General features: G+C 47.3%; 1 protein-coding gene across 1 annotated transcript in view; it reads left to right on the top strand.

Annotated features, from left to right (window-relative positions):
- Window positions 1–333: 333 nt before the first annotated feature.
- The window catches only part of KDELR1 (KDEL endoplasmic reticulum protein retention receptor 1), a 219,006-nt gene continuing 196,359 nt past the window's right edge, over window positions 334–22,980 (top strand). The window contains exon 1 of the mRNA XM_044088942.1: window positions 334–727. Coding sequence (XP_043944877.1) covers window positions 637–727 — 91 coding nt within the window. The 5' untranslated portion in view covers window positions 334–636. The remainder of the gene's footprint in view (window positions 728–22,980) is intronic.

The raw sequence follows: 22,980 nt of genomic DNA, 5'->3' as shown, positions 1-22,980 counted from the left end.
CCCCTGACGTCAGGCTTTGTACTGAGTTTTTGCACTAACACCTTGAGAAAGGTATACCTGGAAACTATTTATTAACCCATTGAAAAGAACGGGTGACGGTGAAGAAACTACCATCAAGTCAACGCTGCATTTTAACTTAACCCGTTAACGATTACAAGCAGCACACAAACACCTGATTTTACTTTACTTCCTAAATACATTTTTACTAAACAGAAACTTCAACACGTCAGCATCGTAAATGCGCGAGAACACGTGCACCAGATTTGCACCGTTTTAGACAGTAAGAGTAATTACTACACATTCCACTTAAAACAAGCGGTGCTGCTTTAAGACTTCCCCTCCCAGTTTCCCATCAGGCTTACAAATCGATACCTTCCTCTTCCCGGCTGTGTATCGTTTTAGTTCCACTTCCTGAACTGCTTTTATTTATTTTTTTATTTTATTTTGATATTAGGGGCTTGCAGTTTTGAGACAGAAAAATCAAATTGGAATATTTAGTACCGGTTGTCTGGAATATATGAAATTTTTGGTGTACAGACATAGTATTTAGCAGCGGGGCTCTTTGAATATCTAACAGTGTTTTTACTGTAGCAACTTGTTTGGCTGTGCTCCTACTTTTGTGTTTCCTACCTAATCATGAATATCTTCAGGTTTCTTGGTGACCTTTCTCACCTTTTGGCTATTATCCTCCTTCTGGTCAAAATGTGGAAATCAAGATCATGTGCAGGTAAGGGAGGGGTGTGTATATATAGTGTGAAGATGTACTTCGAAGTTAGTCTTATCTCAGGACGTCAATAAAAATTGCTTACTGTCCTGCAGAGCCAACGTTGAAATGAAAGTGTGTTTAGAAGTGAGTGCCACAGTAGTAGTGTTGCCATTAATATTTAAACAACGAACTTTATTTGTGAATGTTAAAATATTTTAGTAAATGTCTGAACAGGCAACTCGCGTTTTCTCCTTGATATTTTGTCAGTGCTTATGCTACATTTTCATCACCCCCTTTGTGTTAAAATAATAATTATTTTAAGCGTTTGACACTTGCTTATTGAAGTTTTCTTTGTTCGAATAAATGTTGAGGGTTTAACTTACTTGCGGCCTCTGCATTTTTCTAGATTCTGAGTTTTAGTGCTGATTACAGTTACTAGAGCCCCCCCCCAAAAAAAAAGTGGACTGGCAAAGCAGCCGGTCTTATAATTTCGATGGCATATTAGCCCCCCCACCCCAAAAGAAAGTCTGCTACCATTCGAAATTTATTATACAGTTGGCTTGATAATGTGAACGACTGCTGCTGTCAAATTGAAAAACTTTTGTTTTGGAGAAGTGGCATTTACTCGCTATTGCAAGGTGTGCGTGTACGTTCAGGTGTCGAAACCGATTGACGTAGAGTTTTACTGAATGTCACACAGTACGCAAATGAATGTTGAAAGATTCAAACCCTGTACCCTTGCTCATTAATAAGCTGGAGCTTTAGTTCATTGTGTTAACTGCCAGATTTACTGTCTCCTAAGTGCACTTTTCTAATGCATTAGTCGATTTACTTTTTTGATATCTTTGGGAAGGAAGGCTGTTTCGCGAATGTATGCGATGACCCCACTAATCAATGTAATGTACGAGTAGGTTTGATTTTTTTTTTTTTTTTTTTTTTTTTTTTATCTTCTTGCACGCCTGCTATTCTTGCAGGAATTTGCCTCAGTGGACCCACATGTTTATGCTAAATCAGTACTGAGTTATCCATTCTGAAATTTCAGGTCACGTGCAAAACGCCAGCAAAGGCGGTGAACCCCTCCCATATTTTGGTCCGCAAATATTGCTTACCCCCCCCCCCCCCCGAGACTTGCTACAAATGCTTCTTGTTCGGGTTTGTTGGGGAGGCCACTGCATTGGTTACATAATGTAGGGGATTTGGGCTCTCACAGCTAAAGCACATATTATTGTGCTGGTTCAAAGGATGCGTCTTCTGTCACTTCAAGTGCAAACTCTGAAGAAGTGAATGCCACTAGATTCTATTTACTTAGGCAACTTATTTGTGATATGGTATGTTTGGGGGGGGGGGCTTCTTGAACTAGCCTGACGAGTATCTCCCAATAATCGGAACCTCTGTTATGTTGTATAGATGTTTGGTTCCAGTACTCTGTAGGTAGAGGGCTCAGATGTAGTGTAGTGGGAGCCAAAACTCTGAGAAAAAAATATCCATTGTTTATGCTCATCGTTAATGCCTCAAAGGTAATGTCTCAAAGGGGCATTGTATTTGTATTACCAAAAATAAGATGAAGACTGCCAGCACCCCACAAGGTAAAGCCTTTGTAGGCACAAGGATATATAAAAAATAAAATGTGGAGATGCCAACGGAGTAAAACACAGCTGTTAACTGTAATGTCCAGGCACAAACCAAGTCCAAGATGATAAAAAAAACCCCAAGATTTATTATCAAAGTACAATCAGGTAAGCGCTTTCGCATAGGAGCTTCATCAGACCAGATGACAAAACAAGAATTAGCCGCCATTTATATAAAACAAATGTATCAAGCCTAATTTCATCTGCATAACCTCCTCTTCTTTAAAACAGGTTTGATTGAAGCCCTTTCCTCTATCTGCCCGCAGTACCCTGAACTTTTGACTCTCTGGCAGAGATTGAATCTTGAGGTAAGTGCCAGTTATATGCGGCTCCTCATAGATTTTTTTGAACCAGAGGAAATGCAGCTGAAACGGTCGTTACAAACCAAACAAGATGAATTGTTTCAGGATTATCAGCAAGACACTTGTCTGCCCTCTATTTGAAAGATTATTGGACAGTGTTGCTGTTTTTGAACATAAGCTTATTGAACAGAAAAAAAAAAACAAAGATTGTTGGAGATTTGTCCGATTTTTGGGCAGGCCACTTTTTTATGTGGCCACGTACAGGACAGACCTCTGTCAACCATTCTGATAATGTTTCTGCATGCCCTAATGTTAATAGGACTGCCTTAATGAATGATAGGGCTTTTAAAAATGTACCAACCAATGTATCAACTAGTGTCAATGTTGCACTAAGGACTAGGGCATGTCTCATATAATAACATTGAAAAGGACTTCATAGGTTCGACACCAAGACAGGATTGTCTTTGTTTAAATGTTGTTGAACCTAATGTTAATGCATCTAATGAGGCTTCTAATATAGATGGTGTAATTGAATAACTCTCAAATAGGTCCTAACTCGGAGGTTATAGTCAAGGACTCTGTTAAGTCTAAGAACATGGACCGTATTGTTAGGCCCAAAGATAAAAGTAGACCTGTAACACAGAATGAAGTGTTTGATGCTGCCTTTGGGCACTGGTGGTGATCTCCCTTTTCCCCTACCTGTCCGGATGGACAGGATGGTGGGGCGAGGGAGGTCGGCCAGCAGGGGGCGTTACAAACAGAAGTTGTCAGGGGAGTATCACCCCAGTCAGACTTTGAAGAAAATGGGGGGGAAGACCCAGAGTCACTGATTTTTAACATCTCTAGCCATAGTTTGACTCCATATGAACGCAGTGCTTTAAGGAAAGGTTTAAATTTTATACCAACTCGTAACAGTAATCTTGTTGACATTGTGCTAGATTTAAAAATTTTTTGTAGAGACCTTATGTTACGCCTGATTTATGGTGGATCCACACTTATTGATAATGAAGAATTGGGACCACGAGTTCATTTGAGAAAACCTAGTAGTTTTGTACCAGTCAATCATCCTTTATTAAATTGACCGAAGAAGATATACTTCAGTTTTATGACAACAGGGGTCACTCTCTTAGAGTTGCACATAGATTAAAGATCATGCTGCTGGATCTACTAGGTGTCTGACCCAACAACTTCTGCCTCAAAATCACACTCTCCTGGGGCTGTCAAAGTGTACATGTACGAGGAAATGCATTTTCCGGCTTGCTAAAGTTTATATCTGTAACAGTACTTGGAACACATCTAGAGCCTGTTTACTACATTTCCTGTGTTGCACTTAATTTAAAATAGTTTTTTTTCCTCTAAAAACTGCATTTTACCTGATTTTGGCCTAGCATTCAAGTGTGGGGTCATTTATTGCACTGTTGTGATTATATTGCTGCTTGTGTATCTCTGCTACCTTTAAACTACAGCAAAAGAAAAAAAAAATCTTGCTTTTTTCCCACTTTCTGAAAGTTAAGAAAGTTCAGTTACAGATTTGCTGTTCTGAAATGTTTGGAAGTTTCTAGAAGGCCAGTGCTTGCTTGGGCTAAAGGGAAGTCTCTGTGTTCACCAGTGGGAGTGGTTAACACTGAACAGCCTGCCTGTCCCTGGAGGAGTGGTCACTACCTAGAAGCTGTAGTGTTATTGGCCATTTTGGGTCAATTCTAAACTCCTTGATCTCTCTCTCTCTCAAAACCCTACAACTCTCTCTTTGCGCGGTTTTGTGCACTGAGCAGCGTCTGGCAGTGCTGCCTAAACAGAATTAAAGTATTCCAGGCTCCACAAAGTCTGCTCTTCACGTTTTCCCTTAGAACTGTTCAGACTCTCAAAGTAATCACTCTATTCTCTTTCTAAAGCCCTGCACTTGCTCAGCTCTTATAAGGAAACAATAACTAACTAAAGCACTACACCCTCCTTGATTTCTCATAAGTATTAGGCTCCCGACTGGTCCTTCCTGATCAAGTGAAAAATTGGTTCCCTTCCCTAATCTGATCAGTAAAACAACAGTTCCCTATACTAATCTGGTATGTCCAAGGGTCAGTTTCAAGGTTACTCTCCAGTCCAGCTGGTGAATCTGGGAATTTTGAGGCAATGTTGCAATTGCCTTATGTACACAGACAACCCTCTCCTCCTTCCAACAAACTCTAATACATGTGAGAGATGTAGTTACACAGCCAAACTGGAGTCGGAGCTCTCTCTCAACCCAAGACTGGCACAGTCAGTCAGGAGGAAAAGGTAACCACACACACCACAAATCCAGTCTCACACAGACCTATTGCATCTGTATACCCAACACACAAAAACATACTCGGAGGCTCTAAATAAAAATCTGCCTAAACAGCAAAGACCTCCTAAGCAGATATCCAAGCAACAGCCACCCCTCAACAATACCCACGAATCACATATCTCAGAATCAGTGTGCCTCAGTCACAGCCCTTAAGGCCAAACAATACACCAAATACACTTGTTACAGGGGACTCTGTTGTCCGGCACACTGACATCCCGCTCACCAGACTGAACAAGGAGAAGGTCACTGTAAGCTGCCTGTCGGGTGCCAGGATCTGCCACATAAGGCAAGCACTCAGGTCACTCCAAATCAAGTACAAGTATGACTCCGACATTGTCCATGCTGATGTGAATGACCTGAGACGTACCTCCCTGGACTACATGAAAAGAGACAGAGGAGCTCTCTGGCCATGTAGCCCAGGCTGGTATGACCCTCACCTTGAGTAGCATCTTGTCCTCGCCAAGAATGATGCCACAGTATAAAGACAAAATGATAATTTTCAACAATTGGCTAAAGTATTGGTGTCATTCAAAGGGGATCCAGTGTCTGTCAGCCTGGGATGACATGCTTGACAAGCCACATTGCTTCGCTAGGGATGGCTTGCGCCTGTTAGGCTTTCGTATAATGGCCAAGGCTCTTGCCACCCCCATAGTGCCTTTTTTAGGCAAGGCTCAAAGGACAAACCCACCTCCATAGACAACCCAAAGATTAAAAAAACTAAAGGTAATGCTACTCAATGCCAGAGGTCTAAACCTCAAGATGCACGCACTCTAGGCTCTCATCAGTATGGAGAAAATCGATGTCTGTGCAGTAACAGAAACCTGGTTCAAGGCTCCTGAGAGCACCCCAGCACTACCAGGTTATAACTCCTACCATGCATTTCGGCCCCAAAACTCGGACCGAAGCACAAAAGGAGGGGGAATATCTATATTCATCAAAGGTACCCACACCTCCAGAGTAGTGGCACTGCATGAAGCATCAGAAACCATCCGTGTGCAACTAACAGCGGGCAAAACTGCCTTTCAGTTTGTAGCCTGCTACAGAACACCCTCCTTATTACATGAACCCCACCTGGCATTCCTGAGAACACTGGAGAATATGAAGGTCTCTCCAAACACTATGTTATTGGGTGACTTCAACTACCTAAACATTGACTGGGAAAACTACTCAAGCCCAAACACCCTCGCCCAAAAGTTCCTTGAATTTATAAACTCTTAACGCAATGGAACAACTGGTCACCGCTCCCACAAGAGGGAACAACATATTGGACCTGGTCATCACCAACATGGGGACTCTATGTTCCACACCAGAGGTAAACCCCTCATTGATAAGATCAGACCATAAACAAATTTCCCTGGACATCATATCCTGTCCCCACCCCCAGCCATGGAAATCACTGTAAAGAATTTCTCAAAAGCCAACTTTGCATTTCTCAAGACTGAGGTGGAATCCTTCAAAGCCCCTGGGCCAGAGGATAATACAGCCCAATCGGCAGAATCCTTTACAAATGCATTCTATGAGCACCTAAAGAAATGCATGGATCGTGCTATCCCAAATAAAAACAAGACTCACTCCTCCAAAAACAGGAGACCGGTCTGGTGGACCCCGGCCATAAATAAACTATACAACAGAAGGAGGAAGCTACTACTTGACAGAACAAAATCCCAAAAATGGAAGGCATCTCTGATCAGTATTGGCAAGAAACTTCGATCCCTCATAAAATCATCAAAGGCCAGTTTCGAAAGAAAAATTACCCTAGACACTAAAGATAATCACAAGGCCTTCTTTAGTTATGTCAGGAACATGGGCGGAAACTCCCAGATATGCTCTGAATTGTTGCATAACGGTAGAAAATATACCGAACCTACAGACATAGCCAACATTCTGGCAGACAGATTCAGCGCAAACTCCCCCCCCCCCCCCCCACAAAGGAGCAAATGCCTATCCCAACTGAATGTAACCTCCCTGACATCACAGATGCACAGGTGAAAGCTGCCCTCTCCGAAGCAAAAAACACAGCATCTATGGGACCGGACGGTGTCCCAGGCTGTGTCTTACATGAGCTCCATAAAGAACTGAACCCTCACATTAAGTCACTGTTCAAACTTAGCCTTACTACAGGATATGTACCCAAAGAATGGCGTACAGCTACAGTGGTCCCACTCCACAAAGGTGGTGCCACAATGGACCCGGAAACTATCGTCCCATAAGCCTAACCAGTCTGGTCTGTAAAGCTATGGAGCGTATTATCATGGAACTCATAAAGAAAGACATTGGGAGCCTCCAGACACTGGACCCTACCCAATGCTTTAAGGGCAGATCTAGCCTCTTAAACCTAGTTGATTTCTTTGAAACAGTTACCAAAGCCATAGATGAGGGTAAGGTAATCCACACAGCCTGCTTGGACCTCGCAAAAGCCTTTGACACAATACTGCACTCGGGCATCATGAATAAGCTTACCAGCTTAAATATCAACCCGTATATCACAAGATGGGTTGCAAACTGGCTCAGAGATAGAACCCACATGGTCAGAATTGCAGGTGCCATGTCCGAATCCAAACCAGTTACAAGTGGCATCCCACAGGGCTCAATTCTGGGACCTCTCTTGTTCGGTATATACTTCTCTGAGGTTCAGGCTAACACGGGGGGATTATGGCTGACAAAGTTTGCAGATGACTGCAAACTGGGGGCCATAATCGAATTTCCAGCTGACACAGGCATCCTCCAAAAGGGTCTCACAGAGAAGGATGCTTGGTGCCAGAGCCACGGCCTCAAGCTAAATGCTAAAAAGTGCATAGTCATCCCCTTTGGGAAAAACAAGGTGCCCACAAATTACCACATGGGTGGTAATCCATTAAGTACGGAAGAAGTAATTAGAGATTTGGGGACCAACGTAGATAGTAATCTCTCCTTTGATAATCACGTTGCCAAAGTGGTTAGAAAGACCTTCTATATAGCCCACCTTATCACGAAAGGGTTCGCATCTAGATCAAGAGAGGTCATTGTGCCCCTCTACTTGTCACTCATCAGGCCCATAATTGAATACAATGACCCTTTTGGGATGTACCTTACCCGACACCTGCAGCAACTGGAGAGACCCCAAAAGTACCTCACAAAGAGGATCATGGGCTACAAACAGATGTCCTATGCAGCTCGACTAAAGAAACTCCAGCTCTACTCAGTTGCTTACCACCTACTCGGAGGCGATCTATGCCTGACGTACAAAGCCATGTCAAACCCAGAATTAATGGACATGCTCCACCTCAAAAAATCCAAGTCCCTTAGAGTTACAATCTCCAGGGACCTAAACCTCAGCACAAAAATAAATAGGACATGCTGGAGGGACAGATTCATTTCCCACAGGCTCCCCTCACTCTGGAATAGAATCCCAATTCATGATCTGAAGTAGTTAACTTCATTTGTCAGCAACCCTTGGGAATCTGATCCGACCTCTGATCCGAGCCGGCAATCTTTCATAGCTTAGATCTGAGCTCCTAGCTCCTCCCCTTCACCCATAATCCCCTGCCAACCCTGACTGACCTCAGATCTAGTTTGCCGCGCTTCTTGTCAGCAGCTAGGTTTTTGAGCTCCTGGTGTCGTAGGGTTTTTGTGAGAGATTTTCAATTTTTATTATCCCCTTAAGTGTCGAGTGAATGTTGTGTGGTTAGGTTCCCTTTTTTGACTAAGACTATCCTAGTTTATACCTCCTTTTTGTTAAACTTACCCTCCCTCCCCTTCGCTGGTCATTGCGTTCTGTGTGTTGTGTGTTTGGGGCCTAACGAGTGGATCTTTCTTTTAAAATGTCTGAGGCCCCAAAACCCATCTTTTCCAAGTGCACCGAGTGTGGCCATAAGCTCTCCCCAGCGGATGGCCACACTCGGTGTGTGCGGTGCCTTGGGTTTTAACACCTTTCCTCTGGGTGTTTCATCTGTGCGGCGTTCAACCCCAGGGCACTGAAGGACCGGAGGTCGAAGCTGATCCTAGCGGAACTTTTGCCCCCGGATTCGGCTTCTGCCTCCGGTGCTTCTGTGGCCTCCTCTCCGGCTTTGGTGGCGGCCACTCCTGCCTCTCTCCCTCCGGTCGGGATTCAAACTCCCGCTGCAGCTCCTGAGGAGAGGCAGGCCAGGAAAGAAAAAAGGAGGGAGAAGCACCACAAGCAGCGGGCCGAGGCCTCCGCGTCGGCCCCCCTGGCTAAGCGGTCTTCTCCCTCCAGGGCTTCCCGGTCTCCTCCTTCTCGGTTCTGGTCTCCGTGCTTCTCACCGGGCCCTGAGGAGGAGGAGACCTGATCTCCGTCGAGGTCATCGAGGCGGCATTCCCGGCCAGCCTCGGTGGCCTCGTTGAGATTGACTCGCAGCCTTTCTGACGCAGATTTGGACCGGATGATACGAAGGTTTCTCCAGGCCCAACTGCAGATGGGAGTGCTCCTGCCTCCCCCCCCCCCCCTCCGGGGGGGGAGCTCGACACCTTTCTTTGCCCCGATAGCTCCTTCTCCGTCCTGCTTCCCGGGTTCGGAGCTGAGCAGCCTTGGAGCCGGAGGTGGGTCGGCGCTGACAGTATCGAGTACTTCGGCGCAGACTCTTCCCTCGAGCCTGTTGGGTCTATTTTTGTCAGATCCGGGCTCTCGGAGCCGTGGGCTGAGTGTCAGATCTGAGGGAATCGGTGTGTCTTCGGCTCCGTCTAGGTCGGAGCACACTGGTCCGTCTGATCCGAGCGAGGGTCTGCTCTCGGATCCCAGAGAGAGCGGCTCTCCTTCGGCTTTCGATGTGGTGGAGAGGGCACTGTCGAGTGCTTCCAGGACCCCGGTCCTTGCTACGGCTCCACCCCACATTCCCTCTCTGTTGGGTCCGGTTTCCATCACCCGGCCCCAGGGACAGTCTGCTTTGATGTCCCAGGTCGTTCCCTTGGAACAGGACGTGGCTGGTGAGACGTTCTCGGACAGCCCCCCCCCCGAGGACATCCCTCACAAGCGAAAGTGCAAGAGGAGGCACGTGGACTCCCCTGAGTCCTTGACTGATGACACGGATTTGGATGAAGGGGAAGGCTCCCCTAGGTCATCCCCCCCCCCCTTCGGAGACATCTTGGAAATGCTCAGGATAAGAGGGGGGTGGTATGTCCCCAAGGCTTCCTCGGACGAATCTGTGTTCCTGGAGGCATTCGAAGCAGGCCCATCTACCTCTTGGGTGTCCCCTCTGCCCGACCCCTTAGTGGACCTTATTACCACTAGGGCATGGAAGGAGCCGGACACTGTGGAGCCAGTCCCCAAACGCCCGGACAAGATCTTTAGTCTGCCCTCTGAGAGGTCCCATTGGAGCAAGGGTCCCCCCGTAGATGCCATGTTGGTGGCGGCGGCCACCAAGAGGGAATTGGCTCAGGAGAGTCCCTCGGTCCATCCACCGAGCATGGAGTCCTGTTTGGACCGTTTAGGGAAGCGGGCCTTTAGTTCAGCGACCTTCTCGGTGAGGTCTCTGAACTACATGGCACATGTTATTCGACTGCAGCGGGACCTTATCAAAGAGTACGCTGCGTCGCCCCCGGAGTCCATGTCGGTGGAGGACAAATGGTTGTAATCCACTCGGATGGCCACTCTCAGGTCCATATCTAACACCTCTATGTGGCTGTTGTCCCACGCCACAGAGGGAGCCGCTAGAGCCGGTGGAGCAGGCCTAGTCATGCGATGTCAGGCCTGGCTCTGGCATTGCGATTTCGCAGAACCCTTCAAGGTGTCATTTGCGAATGCCCCTTTCGATGGTTCTGCCCTGCCCTGTTTGGCCAGACCTTTCGCGAGACTTTGGTCCAGAGCGAAAAAGACGGGAAGACGTTGTCTGCCGTCGGAGTCCGCTTCTCTGTTCCCCAGAGGTCCTTCTCCAAGAACCAAAAGGGACAGAAGATGATGTGGTTTCAGAAGTTGCAACAATCCCAGTCCGCTCCGGATCCCTAGTCCTTCCGTGGCAGAGGACAGGGTGGATGCCGCCCTAGAGGCAGAGGTGGCCCGAGGAATGGTGGGTCCAGAGAAGCTTTCTCTGACCGGACCACCTAGTGACCCTGAGGGGTTGCCCGACTGCTCCTCTCTGGAGGCACCTGGCAGCTTGGGAGTCCATCACAACAGACCGCTGGGTGCTTCGCATCATATCCAGAGGATACCAAATTCCCTTTTCTCACATCCCTCTCCAACCCAAACGCCTCCCAGACGTCCCACCCGATCAGAGGGAGGCTGCAGCTGTGGAAATTCAACAGCTCTTAGGAAAAAGAGCCATCCAACATGTCGGATCGGGTTACTACTCCAGGTTCTTTTTGGTGCCCAAAAAAGACTGGGGACCTAAGGCCAATCCTCTCTCTCCCTCCTGAACTTGTCAGTAACCAAAGAGAAGTTCTGGATGGTCGCTCTTCAATCCATTCTGCCCCCTGTTGCGGTAGAGCGACTGGATGTGCTCGATAGACCTAAAGGATGCGTATTACCACATTTTGATGGACAAACGATCCAGGAGGTTTCTCCGCTTCCAGCTAGGAGCCAGTTATCCGTTCAGGGTCCTTCCCTTCGGTCTCACCTCAGCCCCCAGGGTGTTCACCAAGGTATTAGCAGTGATAGCGGCCCACCTGAGGCTCCAGGGAATGCAGGTGTTTCCATACCTAGATGACTGGCTCCTGACCGCCCCAACAAGACATCTACTCTACTCAGCCAGGAATTACTTTCTCCACGTTGCTCCCCGGCTGGGGATCACCATCAACATGGACAAATCGTTTCTCAACCCGACTCAGGTGATGGACTTTGTCGGGGCCAGATTAGACACCAACAACTTACTAGCCTTCTTAACCACCGAGCGACTTCACACCCTGAGGCTACATGTGCAGGCCGTCTTACTATCATCGGCTCCCCCGGCGGGATTGGTCCTGAGGGCGCTGGGCTCCATGGCGGCCACAATTACCCTGCTCCCCATGGCTCGCCTGAACAAATACACTCTGGCTAGGTTTATAAATGCCCTAGGGCAGATAGCCTAGTATCTACCTATGAACCTATAAAATCCTCCAAAGTTAGTCATGAAAACAAAATCACCACTGATTCTAGGACAACCACAAAGCATTCTATAGTTATATCAAGAATCTCAATGACAACACTCAGATCTGCTCTGAGTTACAGCACAATGGCACTAACTATACAGAACCAACTGATATTGCCAACATCCTGGCAGATAGGTTCAGTGCTAACTTTACCCCCCTCTCACCTCCTAGAGGGCCCATCTCTATACCGGAAGAATGCAAAGTTCCTGTAATCACGGCTGCACAGGTAAAAAACACACTCTCCAACGCCAAGAACACAGCGTCCATGGGACCTGACAACGTCCCAGGCTGCGTTCTACACGAACTACAGAATGAACTGGCACCCCACCTAAGTGCTATGTTCAATCATAGCCTTACCTCAGGCTCTGTGCCCACTGAATGGCGCACAGCAGCTGTCATCCCACTCCACAAAGGGGGAGCCACCATGGACCCCGGGAATTACTGCCTCATTAGCCTGACTAGCCTGGTCTGCAAGGCTATGGAACGTATCATCATGGAACTTATAAACAATGACATTGGTAATCTCCAAACTCTGGACCCCACCCAGTTCAGGTTTGTAATAGGCAGATCATGTCTCCTAAACCTGATAGACTTCTTTGAAGCAGTTACCAAAGCCGTAGATGAGGATAAGGTGGTTCACACAGCCTATGTAGATCTCGCAAAGGCTTTTGACACCATCTCACACTCTGGAATCGTAGATAAACTCACTAAACTAGGTATAAAGCCCTATGTCACAAGATGGGTTGTCAACTGGCTCACTGACAGAACCCACACTGTGAAAGTAGTAGACTCCAAATCTGACTTCAGACCAGTGACAAGTGGAGTACCACAGGGTTCAGTCCCGGGTCCTCTCCTGTTTGGTATCTACTTCTCTGAAGTACAGGCTAACACAGAAGGTCTTTGCCTAACAAAGTTCGCAGATGACTGCAAAATAGGAGCCACAATTGAAACTCCTAACTATGTGGGAATCCTACAAAAGTGCCTCACTGAGGCAGATGCCTAGTGTCAAACCCATGGCCTCAAGCTCAATGCCAAAAAGTGCATTGCCATCCCTTTTGGTAAAATCTCTGCACCCATGAACTACCACATAGGTGGTAGTCTATGTAACACTGAAAGTGTGATAAGAGACCTTGAAACACTGGTGGACAGCAGACTCTCCTTTGATAATCACATTGCCACAGTAGTCAGGAAATCCTATGTGGCACACCTCATCACAAAAGGTTTCTCATCCAGGAAAAAAGAGGTCATTGTTCCCCTCTTCTCGTCACTCATTACACCCATTATAGAATACAGTGCCCCTTCTGGTATGTACTGCACAAGACATCTACAACAACTGGAAAGTCCGCAGAAATACCTCACAAAGAGGATTACCGGCCTCAAACAAATGCCCTATGCAGGCCATCTCAAAAAACACCAGCTTTACTCCATCGCATATCGCCTATTTGCCTAACATACAAAGCTATGTCAAACCCAGACCTGTTGGACATGCTCCACTTAAAGAAATCCCAATCCCTCTTAGCTACATGCTCTAGGGACCTAAACCTTGTCACAACAATAAACAGAACATGCTGTGGGGATAGATTCCTGTCCCAGAGACTTCCCATACTCTGGAATAAATTACCTATCTATATTAAACAAAGCTCCTCATTAGTACTCTTCAAGAAAAATCTTGATGACTGGATGGGGGAGAGGAAATTCGCCCCAGGATCACTTCTGTGGCTCTGCTCAACAGGGGCACAGGAAGATAGTTTTCTTGGGTGACGAAAATCAGGGTACCTTTTTGGCTGGGCTTATATAGGCCCTAGGGCCAATAGCCTAGTACCTACCTATGAACCTAATTACAGTAATTTCTAACCCTGTATGTCACCGGTTGAAGAGGCAGAATCCCTTATTTGCCCACTGGAGGATCCAGAATTTGATGAGGCTTTGAGATATGGATCAAGGCAGAATAGACCCTCCCAAGTCTCTGTCCATCAGAGGTCATGCTCCAAGAGTCCTTCCAGTCATTCTCTTGGGTGGTACCCCCCCCCCCATACAAGGTTAAGCTGGTGGTGGAGAGAGGTGGGATAGGAGCCTTTAACCACCCAAGGGATAAGACAGGACTTGCCTACAACCCCAAACTCAGCTGTGTGGTAGCTACAACTGCCTTGGGTTTTCTTTTCCCAGAATCCTGCGCTTCATCAGCTAAAGGGCCACGTGCGTTGTACCACTTGCTCTGTATGTTCACCTTATGGATGATAAAGTACATTGCTCATATTACCATATTCCAGAAGGACTTGCTTCAGGAGACATCCAACACTGGAGCGGTTGGCAGAAGAAAAAACTGTCACTAGGCCTTAACTATGGCCCATGCAACCAATGTTTGATTAGCAGCTCAAACGTTTGAGGCCCTGGGAGGGAAAGATGTTCATCTGGCACTCCCGAAGGAAGGAGTGGTCCATGAAGAGGGGAGTAGCCCTTGGATGATTCTGGGGTTTGGGTAGGAGAGGGACAAGAGGGTAGGTCATAACACAAGCCCCTCCCTCTCACAGAAGCAGTTGCTTGTAAGACATTTTGGGATGTCTTTAAAGTCAACACCAGCCCAGGAAAACAAAATTAATTGGTAGTCCGGAGAGATGGATTTAGGGGCACTGGGGAAGAAGACCAAAATGTATGAAGCATGGGGGAAGGAACAAAAGAGGAGAAAATGTAAAAGTTTTTCTCCCATTTGTCTGCCCTAAATTTGTCCAGCATCTCTGTTTCTAGTATGCGTTTTGGCAGATGAAAAAGAAGGCATTTTTAAATGCTAGTGCTATGCCTGGCTCTGTTTTTGTTATTTTTTTTGCCAAGGATATTTTATGTTAGTTTGGTAACTAGGTGAGTGAGCTGGCCCAGGAACCCTTTTCAGCTAAGACCTGGGCCTCGGGCAGAAATACAAAATATTTAAACTACATTTCAGAGTTAGAAAACAAATCATTTGGATTTCTAGTGTTGTCAGAGAATAGATAAGATAATTGTGTGTAGTAATTATTGAATTACCATACTTGTACAGTTGCAGTTCTGTGACTAAAATTGGCATAAGCACTTAACTATATAAACTATAGTTAATATTACAATTGCAACTGATATGCTTGTCAGATGAGTACCTAATTTTTGCTTTTTGCCACATTCAACCCTGGGGCCCCGGTCGAGTGCTGAAGTAAACTGCTTCTGAAAGGAATGGTTTAGGGGGTCCCTTGGTCAAGGAGCCTTTGACCAAGCCCGGCCCCTCTGACCACAAGAGAAAGGCAACGTCTTCCTCCTCTTCTGGGGAGGTTCGGGTAGATAGTCTAGGCTGTCTGATCCCAGGTGCCTGTATCCAACTTCAGCCTTGGTAGTCTCTGATCCAAGGTCCTCCAGAGAGTCGATGCCTGGATCCAAGGCCTCTGGTCCAAGGTCTTTGGATCAGAGGGTCTCTGAGTTGACTCCTGGATCCAAGGCCTCCAGATCGAGGCCTTCGGATCAGTGTTGGAACTGGCCTGTCAAGGATCCAATCCTGCCGGATCTGAGGGACCCAAGAGCCCTGTCCTCTGCTTAGTCCGTTTTCTCAGATCCAATACGGTGGGATCCGGGACTCGTGTCAGATCCTATTGTTATTGCGGACCTTCCCACAGATCTTCCGGGAGCGGAGCATTTATTTACCTCTCCACAAAGGAGCCGTTCCCCGGACCATCAGAGAAGGCCCTCAGGATCTCTGCACTGATCTCCAGCTAGGTCCTCTATTTCCTCCCGATCTTCCAGGAGTATCCTTCTGATATGGACAGGATTCTGTGGTCCTTAAAAGCTCAAATAGAGTTGAGGCTTCTGGCTTTCCTAGCCCATCGGACTAGGGAGCCTTCTCCTACTCCCTGGTTATTTTCTCCTCGTCTGACCTGGCAGGGTTTGTCCAAAGGGAGCCAGTGAGCTTCACAGAGGCAGTGGGGAATTCCGGGACACCCTTTATCTCTACCCCATCATAGTCTATGGCTAATTCTGCTCTCCCTCCCGTGGGGCAGGCGGGCCACCAGTCTGGTTTGTCGTCCCGGGGTCTGTGGGGGTGGGTTCAGGTCTTTAAAACTGCTGTCAGCCTCTCTATAGCTCTGGTCCAGCCTTATCCAGAGGGTTGGAGGTCCTGGCGGGGTCTGCTCCTTCCTCACTTGTGGTGGTGTCCACAGGGAAGGGGGCTTTGTCTAGTCCTTCCGTGTTCTGAGTGGTGGAAAGATCTCTCTGCTACCCAGTATAGGCTCCCCTGCTCACCAGGCTCCATCCCAGCCTCAGAATTTGAGTGGACCCTGTCATCCTGCTCCTGGTCAGCCCGTTTGATCTAGCCTCCGGGGGGGGGGGGACTTCCCACCTCTTCAGAGTCTTCCCCAGGGCCTCCCTTGGAGGAAGTGCCTCAGAAGAGGACATGTAAGAGGAGACATCTTGACTCCCTAATGGAATCTCTCACGGAGGACAGAGATCAATGAAGGGGATGGGTACCCAAAGTCGCCACCCGATTGTCTCCTTTAGAGACATCTTTGAGATCCTTAAGGGTAGGGGCAGTTGCTCTATCCAGCCCCTGTCCTCAGAGGAATCTGTGTTTTTTGGAGGCTTTTGCAGTGGGCCCATCTACCTCTTATGTGCCCCTCCACCCCGCTGATCCATTGATCGTTTCATTCCCAGCAGGGCATGGAAGGAACCTGACACAGGAGCTGGTGCCAAAGACAGTGGACAAGTTTTTTACTCCCCTTTCCAACAAGCCCTTTTGGTCCAAGGGAGTTCCATTTGATGCAATTGTGGTGGCTGCTGCCACCAAGATAGTTGGCGGAACAGAGTTCATCCATCCATCCTCTTAACCAAGAGTCGAGAGCAATTGACAGATATGGAAGGCAAGTGTTCACATCGGCTTCGTTCAGCCTGCAAGCCTTAAATTACCCGACACATTTTACCCATCTTCAGAGGGATTTGATCAAGGAGCTTACCACCTCCCTCTGAGTCCATGCCAGTGGAGGACTTCGACTATTTCTCCCAAGCTTGCCACTTGCATCAATAGCTAATTCGTCCATGAGGTTGATATTCAGTGCTGCAGAGGGTACCTCACCAGTGGCAGTCATGGGCATTGCAATAAGCGTCATCCTTGGCTTTGCTTGTATGGGTTTGCGGAGGCCTTTAAGGTGTCATTCACCAATGCGCACTCCAATGGTTCACCTCTCTTTGGACCAACCGTAAAGTAAACTTTAACCCTCAGTGAGCAAGATGGGTAAACACCGTTGGCTGTAGGGGTCAAGTTCTCTACCCCACAGAGGCTTTTTCCCAAGACCCAGTGGGGGAGTAAGAAGATTTGTTTCCATAAGTCGCAGTCTTCCTTTCAGGAAGCTCAAGAAGAATCCTCTTTCCAGCGGACAGGGGAGTGGGTTCAATGGTCGATGCCCCCCTACGGGCAGAGGAGGCCTGCAAAATGAGGGCTGCAGGGAACCCTACTCTGAGAAACCCTTCTTGCACTCCTGAAGTGCTGCCTGACTGTCCCTCTCTTGAGGCAGTTGGGGGCCATTTATCTTTGCACCCTTTGACCTAGGCAAAAATCAGAACTAATCTGTGGGTGCTAAGAATCGTATCCAGGGGCTACTATATTCCCTTTTCTGACCCCCTGTCAAGAATCAGAACTTTTCCCCAACGTGCCACCCAGAGTTGGCCCGTCTAGAGGTGGCCAACCTCATTCTAAAAAGAGCCATTCAAAAGGTCCCTACAGGACAGAGAGTATCTGGAACTTACTTTTGCTTCCTTTTGGTGCCCAAGAAAAAAGGGGACCTCCGTCCAGTTCTGGACCTCAGTCACTTAAATCATTCAGTCAAGAAGTCAAAGTTTTGGATGGTCCGAACGACTGGATGTGCTTTGTAGATCTCTAGGACGCATACAATCAAAATAGGTGGTCCAGGAGATTTCTCCACCTTTGTATAGGAGCCGATCGCTTTCAGTTCAGAGCCCTGCCCTTTGGACTCACCACAGCCCCCGGGTGTTCACCAAGTGTATGGCAGTGGTGACAGCTCATCTCAGGCTGCAAGGATTCCAGGTGTTTCCCTACCTTGACAATAGACTCCTCACAGCTCCCACAACCACAGAGTTTCTTCATCTTTTCGACCAGCTCAGAATCGCAGTGAATCTTGCCAAGCCTTCTTTGACCCCATCTCAGCATCTGAAGTTCATTGGCACTCGGTGGGACACCATCTCAGCGATTGCAGCCCTTCCTCTCTTGTGTGGATCTTATCCAGTCTCTCATCTAATCTCTTTTGGAGCAAAATTATCTTCTAGTATCACTTATTCTGAGAGAGTTTGGGTCCATGGCAGCGGCCATTTATCTGGTTCCACTGGCCAGGTACTACGACAGTTCTGCAGTGGTCCCTGGCAGTTCAGTGGTCTGCTCTTCCTCATCCTCAGAGTTCCTGTACAGCTGACTCCAATATGTCGATTACATCTGCTGTGGTGGATGCACACTCCAGACTTCCTAGCGGGCAGGTCTTTATTCCCCTGCTCTGGCGTCCACAGTGACCGTGGACGCTTTCCTCCTGGGGTGGCACTTCCTGGGAAGACTGTCCAAAGCACGTGGTCCCAGTCAGAGACCAAACTGCAAATCAGTGTTCTGGAGATGAGTAGTCCTCCTTTATGTTGCAAGCCTTTCAGGATGGCCTTCCTCTAGGAACAATAGCAGTGCACATAACATGGTTGTGTGGTACATAAACAAGGGGGCACACGTTCTTATCTGCTTTGTCGCGAGGCCATGAGTGAGAGTGGGTGATGTCGTTGTGGCGCTTTCTTTTGGCAGTGCATATTCCCAGTGCATCCAGTGTACTGGCACACAATCGGGGATATTTTGACCCCACATGAGTGGTCCCTGAATCTGCTAGTAGCGAAGCAGATCTTCCATCAGTGGGGCCAATCGAGCTGCAATCTGTTTGCTTCCCCTGTTAACCATACATGCAGCAGCTATTTCACCTTGATCCCCCCCCCCCCCCAGAGGGGGGAGTCCCTGCAGATGCTGTCACAACTGGCCTCTACGGATTACACTGATACCAAGATAACAGGAATTCTGGAATAGATGAGGTCATCGAAATTTGCAGAATGGACGTCCCCTTAAAAGGAGGATGGGCTGTACAGACTAATCTGGGGTCAAGAGGTCCTTGGTCTAATCCCAAATGGCTTGCCCAACTGCTGCATTTGGGGGCCATCTGTTCTTTTTCTTGTCCTCACGGATGGTGGGTGAAGACTGTCGTATCCTGGGAATGAACAGGAGCCAGTCTCATCAGTTTGACTCTTCAATTTGTTCTCATCTCTGCCTTCACCAGCTGCATGGTAGTTGTGGCAGCCCCTGTCAAGCTTCACAGAATCGTGGACTTCTCATTCCTGGACAATTGATTTCTGGAAGCAGCAACTGTGGAAGATATGTTCATAGGTTGGTACTAGGCTGTTGGCCCTAGGGCCTGTACAAGCCTAGCCATAACAATTCCCTGGATATTTCTTCCCACAATATTTACTTCCCTGGACCCTTGTCTAGCAGGGTGACTGACATGATCCCCAGGGTGAATTTCCTATCTCCCAATCCAATCGTCAAGGTTCCTTTTGAAGCCTGCCAGGGAGGCGCTCTGCTTGACATGTATGGGCAGTCTGTTCCAGAGTATGTGGAGTCTCTGGGTCAGGAACCTATCTCTCCCGCATGTTTTGTTCATTGTGGTGAAATGGTTTAGATCCCTGGAGCATGTAGCTCTGAGGGATTGGGATTTCTTGTCCAACAGCTCAGGGTTTGATATGGCCTTGTATGTTAAGCAGAGATCGCCTCTGAGTAGATGATATGCCACAGAGTATAGCTGGAATTTTGTAGACTGTCAGCATAGGGCATCTGCTTTAGGCTTGTGATTATTTTAGTGAGGTATTTCTGCGGCCTTTCCAGCTGTTGCAGATGTCTTGTGAGGAACATAGCAAACTGGACATTGTACTCTATAATGGGTCTAATGAGGGACGAGTACGGGACAATGACTTCCTTTTTTCTGGATGAAAAGCCCTTGGCGACGAGGTGTGCCACATAGGATTTCCTGACTGTTGTGGCAATGTGGTCATCGAAGCTGAGACCACTGTCCACATGTGTCCCAGAGTCTCTCATCACACTTTTGGTGTTTAGTGTACTGCCTCCTATGTGGTAATTTATGGCTACATGTTTTTTCCCCAAAGGAGATAACTATACATTTATTGGCATTAAGCTTGAGCCCATGGCTCTGGCACTAAGCATCTGTTTCTGTTGGGGATTCAATAATGGCTCCCAGTTTGCAGTCCTCTCTGAACATTTTTTTTAGCTAGAGTCCCTTAGTGTTGGCCTGTACTTAAGAGAAATAGATGCCAAATAAGAGCGGTCCTAGGACTGAACCCTGAGGGTGCTCTACTTGTCACTTGTCTGGAGCTGGATTTGGAGTCTGCTACTTTTACAGTGTGGGTTTTGTCAGTAAGCCAGTCGGCAACCAATTGAGTGACGTAGGGATTTATGCCCAGCTTAAGTTTATCTGTGATTCCAGAGTAGGGGATGGTGTCGAAGGCCTTGATGAGGTCGCGATTGGCTGTGTGGACCACCTTACTCTCGTCCACAGCTCTGGAGACTGATTCGAAGAAGTCAGTCAGATTCAGGAGACAAGATCGGCCCTTCATAAACTCAAACTGGGTGGGGTCCAGGGTTTGAAGGTTGCCAATGTCTGTTTATAAGTTCTATGATGATGCGTTCCATGCCCTTGCAGATCAGGCTCGTCAGACTGATGGGATGGTAGTTCCTGGGATCCAAGGTGGATCCTCCCTTGTGGAGTGGAATAACTAGCTGTGCGCCACTCAGTGGGCACGAAGCCAGTTCATTTTGTAGTTCATGTAGTACACACCCCAGGATGTCATCTGGTCCCATGGATGCTGTATTCTTAGCTTTGGAGAGTGTTGTTTCTACCTGTGTGGCTGTGATTAATGGGATTTGGCATTTTTTTGGTATTGAGATGGGCCCTTTAGGGGGTGAGAGAAGGGTGAAGTTGGCACTAAATCTGCCAGAATATTGGCTATATCCTTGGGATCAGTATATTTTAATGTCATTCTGTTGTAGCTCAGAGCAGATCTGGGCATTGCCATTTAGATTCTTTACATAACTATAGAATGCCTTGTGGTTGTCTTTGGAATCTTTGGCAATTTTATTTTCGTAACTAGCTTTGGAGGATTTTATGAGAGATCTCAGCTTCTTACTGAGGCTGGTAAGGGAGTTTTTTGCATCCTGGGATTTTCCTCTTTTCTGCAACATTTTCTTCCTTCTGTTAAGTTTGTTTATGGTAGGGGAACCACCAGATTGGCTTCCTTTTTAGTCAGGATCAGCTCCTATCTCTCTTCCAGTCCTTTGGCATCATAATGTAACATTTCAGTTTGTGACAACCGCAAACTATAACTTTCATTGAATCTGCAGTCTTCCTTGTCAAGTCTTTCTGCCTTTAGACAGGTTCCTTTCTTTGATAGTCTGCATCACTTCTCTGAGAACAAATAATTCCAGTTTCTCTCTGTCTTGGGGCTCAAGGTTTAATGGCCAGCTTTCTTTATTTGCATAGTCCCCCGTGCTTGCTTCTATGTAAGGATTCTAAGTGGACTGAAGGTCCAGTTGTACCAATTTTCTAGAAGCAGTCTACCCACAGAAAACTTAAGTTTATGGATAAACCAAATTAATTTGATCTTTGCATTTACTTAATATTCTAACTCCTAGCCCAGTTTGACTACTACCACAGATGCTTCTGTAGAGTGTGGTAGGGCATTTCCAAGAGAAGATAGTCCAAGAGTCTTTGCCACAGACAGAGGCCCCATTAGACATCAATATTTTGGAAATGAGAGCATTTCTCTTGTCTTTCAGGAATGACAAGACTCGCACCCTGCATATGTGATTGCCACCCACACTGAAATGGTGACAGTTTGGTACATCATCAGGCAGGTAGGAGCCCACTTTTATCCCAGTGTTGAGAAGCTGGGAGTGTGTGGGAATAGGCTTTTAGGAAAGTTATTTGTAATTGCTTGTCACAATCCAGAACATGCTAGTTCTATAGTGGATAGGCTGAGATGCTGATGTTCATTGTGCTATACTGCTGCAGTCATTACAGATGGGTTATCCTGCCGTCAGGCGGGTCCTCGGTCGGCTGAATTCCAAAGTCTAGGTCCAGCGTCGGTTGTCGTCGCTTCTTCCCTGACGTCAGTGCGGCAGGGGTATAAAAGAGGCAGCCGACGCCATCTTCAGTCTTTCTTGCCGCGCGGTGCCCGAAGCAGAAGCAGTTTGCAAGTGCCGGTCGGCCAGCTCCTGAGATTTACGAAAATATTTCAGCCGAAGTCATCTTGAAAGCTAAGTACCCCATTGGGGAAACTTTTCTTGCCTCAGACCGATGTCAGACAAAGTTAATAATTGCATTTCATGTGGGAAGCAAATACCACATAAGGATTTCCACTCTTTCTGTATACCTTGCTTAGGCCCAGACCACGACGTCTCGGCCTGCCGTTTTTGTGCTAGATTCAACAAGCGCCCTTCACTATTTTGGCAAAAAATTTAATTATATTATGTCGTCGGATACTCCGACTCGAGTTTTGAGTAAAAGACGCAAAGATAAGGACCGACATACGAGGTCCGTACCGACTACTGAGACCACGCTAAGACCGACTACCGGTTCTCCGGTGCTCAGCGAGGCGACTACGCAGCCCCCGAGTACTGATGACACTACATTACCGGTGTCTTCAGTACCTGAGGTCGCAGGCTCCTCTGTCCCCATTCCTACTGCAGATACCGACGCCACTCTTGGGGAAACTCAGAGTTTAGACAGGCCTGCCATTTCTCAAGGTGTCTTCAGGCCTTCCTCCTTCTCTATTAAAGCTTTCACTAAATCTAAAGCAGCCATGAAAACCAAGAAACATGGTCCTCAGACCCTCTCTCAAGGCCCCATGCCTAAA

The sequence above is a fragment of the Protopterus annectens genome, chromosome 1.part1 (genome assembly GCF_019279795.1).
Source record: "Protopterus annectens isolate FY-2018-M chromosome 1.part1, PAN1.0, whole genome shotgun sequence".
NCBI classification, from domain to species: Eukaryota; Metazoa; Chordata; order Ceratodontiformes; family Protopteridae; genus Protopterus; species Protopterus annectens.
This window is presented reverse-complemented; position numbering and strand designations above follow the sequence as displayed.